The sequence below is a fragment of the Sinocyclocheilus grahami genome, unplaced genomic scaffold (assembly GCF_001515645.1).
Source record: "Sinocyclocheilus grahami isolate Dianchi unplaced genomic scaffold, SAMN03320097.WGS_v1.1 scaffold410.1, whole genome shotgun sequence".
Taxonomy (NCBI): Eukaryota; Metazoa; Chordata; class Actinopteri; order Cypriniformes; family Cyprinidae; genus Sinocyclocheilus; species Sinocyclocheilus grahami.
The window spans coordinates 1835438-1848377 of record NW_015505589.1 but is presented as its reverse complement, the minus strand read 5'-3'; the positions used below and the strand labels follow the sequence as shown (position 1 = coordinate 1848377).

General features: G+C 34.5%; 1 protein-coding gene across 1 annotated transcript in view; it reads right to left on the bottom strand.

Moving 5' to 3' along the window:
- Positions 1-12940, bottom strand: part of LOC107550936 (calcium-binding protein 1-like) — a 23411-nt gene that overhangs the window by 2372 nt on the left and 8099 nt on the right. The window contains exons 2-5 of the mRNA XM_016232386.1: positions 1774-1804; positions 1218-1361; positions 1024-1133; positions 871-945 (exon numbers count right to left, since the gene is read on the bottom strand). Coding sequence (XP_016087872.1) covers positions 871-945; positions 1024-1133; positions 1218-1361; positions 1774-1804 — 360 coding nt within the window. The remainder of the gene's footprint in view (positions 1-870; positions 946-1023; positions 1134-1217; positions 1362-1773; positions 1805-12940) is intronic.

Genomic DNA, 12940 nt, shown 5'->3' with positions numbered 1-12940 from the left:
TTTTTTTTTTTTATATATATATATATATATATATATATATATATATATATATATATATATATATATATATATATATATAGGTGACATGTGATATATATAGGTGACATCTGTATATATGTGTGTGTGAGTGTGTGTGTGTGTGTGTGTGCATATACATACACACACAAACACACACACACACACACACACACACACACACACACACACACACACACACAAACATATCCACATCGCTTTGATCAGATGCATTTTTAACTGCTATTTTCCCACCACAGGCATGTTTGTTTATTTTATTATCAAGTGCATTTACATATTAATCTAAATGCCACTCTTGGGTGAGTAGTGTTGGGATGTTTGTTAACAGTAAACAGCTTTTTATCCCCAAAGGAAGAATAAAACAGAACTTTACAGTGAGTAAATCAGGGCATTTAGTAATTACAGATGTTTCATTTTTGGTTGAACTATCCCTTTAATGCTGCAGTGAAATAGATCTTTTATTCTGTATTGTGACGTACATTTGAGTGAAACAAATGATCAAAAATAATGTAGGGCAGTGTTTTGGTTTTATTCATAAGTTGTTGATTGGATGGAGGCAGAGCATAATGCAAGCTTCCAATCAACTGTAAAAAAAACAGGCAATGTTTAAGTGGAGAAAATGATTGGAGAAGTCCTGCACATGTCACCAGAGGAAAGTCTGTCATTTCACTGAAAGTCATAACACTTTGACTAAACATCATGAGACTGAAATGTAAAAAATTTCCTCATGGATGAATCGCTCACAATGAGATCAATAACATGCATTTAGAAAATAGTAATGTCACTTTCATGTCACCTCAAGCACATTCGCACAAATGTACCAAAAGCACTAACCTGTTGTCCCAGCAGCTTCCTCATAGCTTCCCTTAGCTCTCCTGTGCTTATTTCACCATCCCCATTTGTGTCAAACTGGAATACATAATATATATTTATTTTATATCTTTATATTACAATCTTATAGTTTTATATTACAATCTCTCCACTCACCTCTTTGAAGGCGTTTCTCAGCTCTTTAACGCCGATCATGTCTGCTGTCTCTGCTAGGAGTTTAGGTCCCATCAACCCTACAAAGTCCTCAAAATCCACATGGCCACCTACTAAGAAAAACAAACTGATGTCAATATTTCGTAATGAAAAGACGTGGCAGATAAGATAATGGCTGTGCGCACACAGAAGCTTACAGTTCATGTTGATTTGTTGGCTGAGTTCTATCAGTTCCATCTCGGTGGGCATGTAGCCCATAGTTCTCATGCAGTTCCCCAGGTCTTTACAGCTGATAAAGCCATCTTTATCTTTATCAAACTCCTTAAATGCGTCTTGTAACTCTTCACTCGTCAAGACAAACCAAACACATGAACACACACGTTAACACACAGTAATAAAAAACAGGCTAAATGAACTATGAATGAATTTCTAATCTAATGATATAATATAATTATAATATATATATATATATATATATATATATACCTTGCTACGTGTTCTGCGTTAGGCTAACCAAGATTTGTCATTTGCACTTATATATTGTTGCTCTTTTGTTAGTTTTGACTGCTTTTATTGTCCTCAGTTGTAAGTCGCTTAGGAAAAGCATCTGCTAAATGACTAAATGTAAATGTAAATGTAATGAAACAATCTAGGTATGTTTTTATTATTGTAGTTTCAGTTTACACAGGTTTGAAGAACTTAAACAAACTATTAAATTTGAATCATCTAAAAACAACAGATTGAAAAACTTACCATCAATCTCTTCAGGTCTCAACTCTCGATTCTGTAACAAAAAAGACGAGGAAGAAATAGTCACAACATCAGCAAAGGTTGAATTTTAAAGACATAACACCCAAAAATCTTAGTTCCTCACAATAAAATACAGGCCATCGAGGAAATTAAGTTCTTCTGGAGATGGATCCATTACCAGAAAACCTTTAACCAATGGTGCATCCAAACTAGTCATAGTGGCCATTGTTTTACGCTTCTAGTCGTTCAGAGTCGCTCAACATATATCTAGGACTCGTTTTATAGCATTAAGAAAAAGCAATAGCGCGTTACAAAAAGGTGAGGTGGTCCTGGTCACGTGGCAATGGCATTTCTCCAGCGTCACAGCTAAGTGAACAAATCCCGGCAAGTGTGACAGAGAAAACATCTGTCTTCACCTAACAGTGACAACCTTTAAAGGCAATGGAGGAAAGAGAGGGAGAAAGATGGAGAACAGAAGCTGTAGCATTCACCACAGGGTGAAGAAAGGAGTATAAACATGCAAGCTTTACTGACGTAAGACCATGACATTCACGCACACACACATGCAAAAACATGCGACCTAAATTGTAGCCCAAAACAAAGGAGCAGCAATTTATGCGACGTAAATACATACGCCTACACGCCAGCATGCAGAATAAGAAAAGCTAAATTGCTTATGTAAGTAGCATCAAACATTCCAGGGCAAAGCCACACAGAAGCAAGTCTTTTGTGGACTGTTTACAGTAAAGCATCATTCACAACGTGCATGACATTGCAGTAGGTCTGTGTTAGTGTTCGTGTATTAGAGTTTGCACATTCATTCATTTGTTTGGCATATGAGCACATAGCACATAGATGCATATTTAGGGTTATGAGTGACATGGGACCCCATTTCACCCTCTCTACTACATTCACTTTGTGGTTTTAGAGCCACTTAGTATTCCTCAACCTTTATTATTATGAATAGCGGAACAATAAAAATGTAAAAAAATTCAATAAATAAATACAAACCTTGTGAAATAAAACAATATTAAATGATATACAAGTATTTTATACATTTGGCAACATGTGTGCAATTTAATTTAAAAAAAAAAAATCAAAATTCTAAATAATGCTCTCTCACCAAGATTTTTAATTATAAATATATATTTTTATTTTTTTATTGTAATAAAAAATCACAATATTTTATCAGATACAATAAAATACAATAAAATATTGTGAATTTTATTACAATTAAAAATTGTTATTTCCAATTTTAATATAATTTAGATGTAACTTATTGCTGTGATGGCAAAGCTGAATTTTCAGCAGTCATTAATCCAGTCTTCAGTGACACATGATCCTTCAGAAATCATTCTAATATACTGATTTGCTGCTTAATAACCATTTCTTATCATTACGCATGTTGAACACAGTTGTGCTGCTTAATCCTTTATTGAAAACTGTGATACATATTTTTTTCAGGATTCTCTGATGAATAGAAAAGTTCATAAGAATAGCATTTTTAGCATCTTTTGTAACAACTTAAAAGTCTTTACTGTCACTTTTAAGCAATTTCATGCATCATTGATGAAAAAAGAAGGTATTCATTTCTAGCCTATGACAAAACAATATATATGATAGTAACCAAAATATATGATATTAATGACTGGTGAAACGCATATGCATTAAAGGGTTAAAAGACTTGCAATGATATACGTATTTTTATGTATTTTATGTATATACATTTTATTATGAGAACCTGGTTTTCTGGTCATTTAATTTTAGATACAATATGTCTGTGCTTTGATTCCATGTCCCAGAAAGCCATGTCTCTGTATAGCTCAAAAATATATTATAAGGCATTGCCCCAAAAATGTCCCTCCTTCCTTTGTCTACCTTATCTCTCTGTGTAAAAATAACAGAGAATAGCTCATGATGTGTTAGATCAGAAGTTTATAACAGCCTCACTGACAGAAACAATTTAAGTGTTAATGAGGTTCCTAGAAACATTTAAGAGGAATATGTTAACATCTAATATATTAAATATATTAAGGATATGTTAACATCTAATTCCGCTTTATTCTTGCTTTTCTCTGCATTGGGTGTCACAGTTAAGTCTTATACACAAAACCATCCATTAAGAACACAAAGTCAAGTCTGTATATTCATTTCAACATTGCTCTTAACCATAACACAAACGCATGAACTCACAAAGCATTGCTTATGTTATTTATGTCTATTCACACAGCCATATGTGTTGTGATTGTCACAGAGAAAGGGCTGTATGTCTATGTGTGAATTTGTATGTGTGAAGAAAGATAGATAGAGAAAGAAAGCATTCCCATTAATAAAAATAAGCAATCCAGCCAACATTTTCCATTCATTCATCAAAACAGTTTACTGAACACATTGTGTAGACTGGCTCTTCAGATCTATACACTCTCACAGCGACTATAAACAGAGAGGAAGGGAGAGTGAGAGTGAGATAGATACAGAGAGAGACAATAAAAACACCAAAAACATAGAAAATACATTATCTGGTTTAATAGCATTGAGAAACAAGATCATTCAGCTAATGCACTCAGTCTCACTGTGTAAGTCACAATGGGATATATTTATTGCAGTTTGGTAAAAACAAGTCAGAAATGTGTTTTCTCAAAAAAACAAAAAAAACCCCGGTTAGATTAGAGAGAGACAAACTATATCAACTTTATGAATTTTAGAATTAGAGAAGTATCAATATGTAACATGAATTTATTTAACAATTATACAACATTTATAAACAATTATTACAAACAATGATTTATATTTAATCAATTTATTATTAGTTACACTCTTTAAACAAAGTTACAAAAGGTTTTTTTAAGAAGATTATAAGATTATAACATAAATATTATGTCTGCCCATTCAAAACATGCTATGGTGTCTTTATGTCGCTATGTGGTTGCTAGGGTATTCTGGCTGTTAAGAAATCAAAAGAGCACAGTCAAGATCTTAAGTTCCTCTTTCAATTTCTTTTTTTTATCATCTGTCATGTGAAAATTGGGTAACTGTCAAGAATCCGGTCTATAAACTTCCGTTCACTCACCACCAGAGGTCACCCGCTCTCCATATGGACTCTCGCACTACACAGACTGTTACACATCATCCTGGACTACATTTCCCACGCTCCATTGCACTAATCACAAGCTCACCTGAAACCAATCACACACAGCTGCTACCAATAACACACACTATATAAATCAGTCTCACACCACCATTCAACGCCGAGTATTGTCTGCGTTTATCGCTCTCCAAGTGATAGCGCTTTACGGAGCCATTTCCCTGTCTTAGTTTCTAGTTCCTAGTCTCAGTTCCTAGTTCTAGTCTTAGTCTAGTCTCGTTGTGTTTCCTGGTTTCTGATTCTTGCATTTACCTTTTGCCTTGCTGTTTCGGACTGTGTTTACCCCTCGCCTGGACTATTGCTAACATTTACGGATTACCTCTCTTGTCAAGCCCTCTGGATAACGTTCGCTATCATCTGATTCAAGTCCATTTTGGATTGCTCAATTGTCTTGCCTGTGCCATACCTGTATGCTGTTGTTCGACCCTGCCTGTGTTTTTTGATCATGTTTATTAATAAAAGCTTGCATATGGATCCGCACGCCTCTCGTTTCGTCGGCTCCATTACAGTAACGCTTGGGGAACAAATATAAGAGTTTAATTATTTTTAAATGTATTTTATACAATATATATATATATATATATATATATATAAAGTTGCTGCTTATTGGTAGTTGTAAGGTAGTTCTTGTAGTTGTGATTAGGTATTGGTTAAGGGATATGGTCATGTTTTTAGAATAAGGCATTAATATGCTTTATACGTATTAATAAATAGCCAATATGCTAGTAATATGCATGCTAATAAGCAACTTAATTGTGTTCCTAAATCTAAAGTGTTTTTGTAAATTGTAAGTCTGATCACTAATATCACTTCTACACAAGCAGCATCTTGATCATTAATATTGTGCAGCACTAAGAACCATTACATCAGGAAACTGACGAGAACCAAGACATATGGAAACGAGAATAACTGGGACACCTTTCAAAATGCAAATGCACTCCCGTCCTTTGTTTTACGAGCAAAATGAAATTTCCAGGCTTCCAAAATCATTAATATGTCGTGTTAGTCAGCATTCATGGAGTATTTGAGATTATTCAAAGATTTCTCTGAAAGCCTGATTTCATACAAAGACTGTATAGTACAAAAATGTGATGGTCTTTACTGATAATTAAAGCTAAAAGTAGGTCACTCTGTGAACTGTAGCAACAGAAAAATGGGGCACAAGAAAATGGGGCTTGGATCTCAAACACATTGGGAGAAAACATCATGAAACAAGAGAATTTGTAAACTATTTGCTAAAAATGTTTCTTTTGTAAGTGTAGAAATAGGGTAATGAAGGGCTCTTTCTGTAAATTCAGTGTTGAATCAGTTGTATTAATCTTATATATGCACAGATGACAGGCAGTGGTTTAAGATAAATTAATTATAATATGATATAATAATAAAAAAGCTAAGGCTCTGCAAAAAGGATAGAGGAGGGTGCAAATGGGAAACTGTCTGAGTGTGTGTGTTTAGAGGATGGGAGGAGAGTGGGTCTCATTCAGACATGCATATTACCATTCTCACAGCTGGAGGCCTGGTTTCTAATCCAAACAATCTTTTATACAGACAGCTAAAAATACCACACACACTCACACTCACACACGTAACTTCAGATTGTGCACACTTTGTTTCAGACCTGCATTGACAGCCATCATTGTATGCATTTTGAAGTACCTTATAGATCTGTGATTCTCTGCTGATTTTCTTTCCACTTTAAAAAGTCCTTAACATAGAATGGGCTTAAAAGGAAAACTGACAATACTTTTTTGTTGATGGTTTCTATGTGTCATGCTCTCAGCTGTAGATCTACCAATACTGATTTTGTATTACTGATAATGAATGAGTGCTTTATTGCATTTATTTAGATAGGAGGACAAAGAGGAAATCACAGAAGAGGAGATTTGGTCTTGGAAAGTCCCGTGAAATTGGAACTCAAACTCACAACCACCGAGAAGCAGAACCAATTTTTAGCTGCTTTATTTTTGGTTACACATTAATAAACTTATCAACTGAATGTGACAATATGGTAACACTTTAGTATTCTCTCTTAAATATAAAGGTGCTTCAAAAGGTTCTTCACAGCGATGCCATAGAAGAACCATTTTTGGTTCCACAAAGAACCATTCAGTCAAAGGTTCTTACCTTTTTATAATCTGAAGAACCTTCTTTCACCACAAAGAACCTTTTGGGAAACAGAAAGGTTCTTCAGATGTTAAAGGTTCTTTATGGAACCATTTAGACAAAAAGGTTCTTCTATGGCATCGTGAAGCACCTTTATTTTTAAGAGTGTCCAATTGTCTCTATTAACTAGTTGTTTATTAGCATGCCTATTATTACCATATTGGCTCTTTATTAGTACTTATAAAGCACATATTCCGAATGACCATATTCTACATCTCTAAACTTAACAACTACCGTACATACTAACTATTAATAAGCAGCAAATTAGGAATTTATTGAGGTGAAAGTCCTAGTTAATGTTGAGAATTGGAACTTAAAGTGTGACCGACAATATAAATATCATATATATTATGAATATACAATTAAGTGATTATCCAAACAATTCATTAAATAGGATACTTCACTTCTGAATATTGGTGCATTAAATTCCTCTTGGAAAGTTTGTATTTAGTAATTACAACATCAGGTGAGTTTTATCAAAGTTTTCTGCATTAAATTCCATTTTTAACTCTACATACAAAATACTGAATAAAGAATGTGCATCAAGTGTGTTTTTACTTTTTTATTTACTTTATGAAGGTGCTAAATTAATGGTTAGAATAATACAATATTATTGTAATGTATAATAAATAAAATAATAATAATTAATATAAACAAATGTATCATTAATACAGACATTGTGTCCAACATGTTTTATCACTGACACTCTCCCAAGTGTTCAAGTTCGTTCAGCTCATAAATACAATCTTTCCAGCATGACTCGAATGCATCAAATGGTGCCATGTATTGATAAAAGAGAAAATATTTGTACAAAATATCAGTCAAACCGACTCTATTTCTATTCTTGGCAGTCAATAAGTAACCATTCAAAATGGTCAGCAAACTCAGCAAAAACCATGCTTATCCTTGCTGTAAGTCAACCTGTTTTTAATTAAGTCTGGTTTGTATCTTCTTTTATCCTGAATAGTTGTGTTGACTGTTTCTGAGAACACAAGTTGTCATTCTCTTTTTGAACTCTCACTGTTAATAAAGAACAAAGATTATTGGAGTAGGAATATATTGGAGTACGTTTCTTTACAAGAAAATTCATTCTACTTCAAAAATGTGTTTAATTCAATGTGTTACTTGCTGTTTCTTATTAATTATTTGTAAATGTTTTAAGTAGAAAGACTAAGATCAAGCATAGCGTTAGTTCTGGCAGGTCACGTTAGTCAAGCTCACATCAGCTGACTCTCAGCTGATCCCCATCAACCTATGGGAATATGACACATATCTAAGCATAAGGTCCCTCAGTATTATCAGCAGTTTTCGCATTGCTCAATAGCTAATTACCCTCCTCCATCCCCAGCTCCTCCTCTGTCAGTCGGGATTCAGCCTTCTGATTCTCCGACTAAGATCAAGCATAGCGTTAGTTCTGGCAGGTCACGTTAGTCAAGCTCACATCAGCTGACTCTCAGCTGATCCCCATCAACCTATGGGAATACGACACCTATCTAAGCATTCATACATAAGGTCCCTCAGTATTATCAGCAGTTTTCGCATTGCTCAATAGCTAATTACCCTCCTCCATCCCCAGCTCCTCCTCTGTCAGTCGGGATTCAGCCTTCTGATTCTCCTTTGAATCAGACTAATTCTAAAATGTGTACATACAATTTTTGAACTTTAACGATATCTGCATTACATTTATGTTGGTTCTGTTCTGTTTACCCTGGGGGGGGTTATCGCTGCTCTCCCTGCTCTAATCAAGGCTGCATGGATGTGCAGGGAGTTCTTGCCCAAAACAGAACCATACCGCCAATCCAAACTGTATGCTAATTGTCAATCATCTTTGATGATAGTGGTCCTGACAGAAATAGTGATTTCTTTAAAAATGTACTCCTTATTTTATTTACAATTTAGAATTTTTTTTCCAGTGTATCAGAACAGACCCACAACTCATTTTTCAATTGCAACCCACCAGTTGAGAACTACTGCAACTAAATACAATAGTACATGAATATGGTAATCATTCATAACTAAGTTCAAAGTTCAATGGTATACCATCTGAGTACACAAATTGTATTATTGCAGGTTGCTATTGTGCAACTGTCCTTGTCCTTTATTGTGAGCTTAAAAGTATTCATAAACCTTTCAGAAACGTCATAGCCATGCTTTGATATGCAAGCCATGACTATGACATCAAAGCTTATTGAGTGGATACAGAGGCCAATTAATGATGCTTCTGTTTATGCTGCTCAGTTATCTGTGACACAATGGTAAATGTTACTGTGTTTTGTTCCTTACAAATCTCTTTCTCTCACACACACGTGCATCTTTTTATCTGTCATCTTCCATCCATCTCTATTTTCCCCTCGTTTTTCTCCATGAGATGATTCATCCCAAGAAACAGATTCAGGGGCAGAAGCCCTTCTCCTCTGATATGTTGGTTTTATTTATCCCTCCATCACCTTTTCAAGCTCGCTGTGAACTTCAGTGTGCAACCTACTTTTAACTGTCACCTCTCATCCTGTCAGCAGACACAGTCACAAGATCACCATGCACTCAAACACACACCCACTGCAATGCAATGGTTATTAACACACAATATCTTTTATAATCCTTGAATGTACACCTGTTTCCACCTGTACATAAACAAAAATACGCATAGGCAAAAACATTCAACAGCAAAAGCAGTTCCTAAGGTCATAATATTGTGCATTATTGTAACAGAATAATACTTGGGAAAGAGGATTACTTTAAAGCACTGATTTCCAAGCAGGGGACCCTTAAAGGGTTAGTTCACCCAAATTAGCTTGTGTTTTACTCACCCTCAAAGCATCCTAGGTGTATATGACTTTCTTCTTTCAGACGAATCCAGACGAGTTATATTAAAAATTGTCCTGGCTATTCCAAGCTCAAGCCAATATTTTTCTTTAAAAAACACATGGATTCACTACAGAAGGCCTTTATTCACCCCCTGGAGCCGTCTGCGGCACGTTTTATTATGAATGCGCGAGCTTTATTTGACGACTTGTGGACTGTTCAACTGCAACACCCGCTGACTGCAATGATAGAGCTTGGAATAGCCAGGACAATTTTTAATATAACTCTGACTGGATTCGTCTGAAAGAAGAAAGTCATATACACCTAGGATGCCTCGGGGGTGAGTTAAACACAAGCTAATTTTCAATTTTAGGTGAACTAACCCTTTAAGCAGTTTCTAGGGGGTATTTGTTGGAAATATTTTGATTTTGCTCTGTTAAACACAAAATTAAGAAAAATGTATAGATTAAAATAACTAATTATATTTTGTTCAGTTTCTTTTCTAAAGAATGGCTGAATTATTGAAATGTTACTCTCAGGCCATCAAAGATGTAGATTAGTTTGTTTCAGTGGAATAGATTTGAAGAAATTTTGTCCAAATTGCTCATAAAAACTTCACAATAATCCACAAGTAATCCGCACAACTCCAGTCCATCAATTAACGTCAGAAATAAACCCATCATTCAGGTCTTTTAACTTTTGACAGACACTTCTGGCCAAAATATTAAGTCTCTGTTCTCAAGTGAAAAATTCCATCCTCTGCTGTCCTTTTACATCAAAATCCACCATCAAATTGGTTTAGAACTGTTTTGAACAGTGCTTTCTCCTCTTGCATGTTTCTCACCTGATTCAGACGAGACAACTTCTTCACAGGAGAAAGTGTGACTACACTGTAAAAAATGACCGTGAATTTAACAGTAAAAGACTGTAAAAATGCTACAGTAAAAGCCTGTTAAATGGTTAACGGTAAATTCCCCTACTATATACGGTGAAAAACTGTATTGGACATTACATGTTTTGGACATACATTTTATGGTAGTATATCGTTTTGGAAGTGAAAAATACCGTATAATTTACAGTGAATAACTGTAAATTGACATTCCCAGAATTCCTTGCGTTACATTGCAAATTTTATGTTTTTTTGTTGAAATAACTATGTTTCTTCTTAGTTTTTTCTTATCAGTTTTGTATATTAGGGTTGTGTGTTACACCTAATGTTGTTAAATGAATGTTTATTGCATTATTTCAGTTTCATGTGTGTTACCATGATAGCGTTTGTGTGAATGACACTGTGCACCGTCTATATATGTTATTATTTAAAAGCTGCTTGTGATGGGCTTTGGTTCATCATGTGACTTTCTTACAAAGGTACAAAACAGATTTCAGTACTTCAATAGGTTGGTATATTAACATTATATCAGTTAATGAAATTATGGTATTTAACTGTAAGTTTACGTTAAAAACCAAAAACGTTGCTACCGTATTTTTTACGGTAAAATTCCGGCAACCACAGCTGCCGTTTTTTTACTGTACATTTTACGGATTTTTTTTTACAAGTATTGTATTGATGGTATTTTAGCCTAAAGCCAGGTCTTGATGGATCAGTTAGTTCCAAACATGCCACATTTAACTTCAAAGACATTAATTGATGGACTGGAGTGGTGTGAATTACATGTAATCCACATTATCAGTTGTTTGGACACTCACTCTGATGGCACCCATTCACTGCAGAAGATCCATTGGTGAGCAAGTGATGTAATGCTACATATCTATTCTGATGAAGAAACAAACTCATCTAAATCTTGAATGGTCTTTTCAGTTTTGGTGAACTACGATATGAACTAAAGGAAAAAATGTTTTATAAATATTTTATAGATGACATTCATTCTTTTTTTTTCTTTGCTAAACAATATCGACTATAATATCATTTGTTATTAAAGGATATTTTAACCTTACAGATGAGGCTGACAAAGACATAAAGGACATAAAGGGAAACACTGTTTTAAAGAACACATGCTCTAAAATATGACATGAGAAAGAAGAATTAAAACGGTGAGAGACCTGTGAAAGTGTGAAGAGATGAAGGCATTTAATTAACCTATAAACACTTCTTGACTGAGAGAATGAGCTAATTTATCACAGTAAGTTAACTAATGATGTACGATCAATACACAATAGGTGAACCTAAAGAGCTCTGCCCACATAATAAAATCTGATCATGTTTAAAGTTGACATGACATGAAAATTCAAGTTAAAGTTTTTTTGGAGCTGTAATTCTTAATCAGATTGTTGAAAAACTGTGAAATGACAGGTTATGTGTGCTGGACTTCTTCAATCATTTAGCCCACTTAAACCCTTTCTTACAATCATCTGCAAGCTTGCATTCAGAACTAGTTAATAGTGAGAATTGGTCCCTATACTTAAGTGTTACTGAGATTTCTGGTGCCATATTCAACTCTATTCAACTCAAAGTATTTCTTCACTTTACCCAAACTCAATGTTAACATGATAAACTGAAAAGTCTGTCATAATGATAAAAGAGTTTTCATATTTACGGCAAATTAGTGCTTATTCCAGCATCTTGGGCTGTAGACAAGGAAACGCTTTGGATGGATGGCTAGTGAATCACATAATTTTTTTTATTATATCAATCAAAATAGCCTGCAAAAACTCATATAATGTGTAATATTCATCATATCCTCCTGAGACCCAGCTATGGAGTTTTTGCCTCTGTAGTGGACATTATATTTGAGTGAATTTCTCTGAGACCTCGCATGTCACAGTTTTAAGTCTGGAGTCCTGTACAGAGCACATTCAGGGCTTTCCAGAGATACCAAATGATTGGATGTTTCCCCGAGAACACTCCCTCTCCTTGGTTTTTAAAAATGGCTGACACTAATTTAGTGATAAAAATGTACATCCTTATGGAAATATGATAATATTTTGTAATTATAATTTAAATCTGACTAATTTTCTAATTGTTTGTCATAAATCAACATCTCAGGAAAATGTTATGGGGTTTCAAATCAAAATATGAGCTTCTGTTATGAAACAGGACAT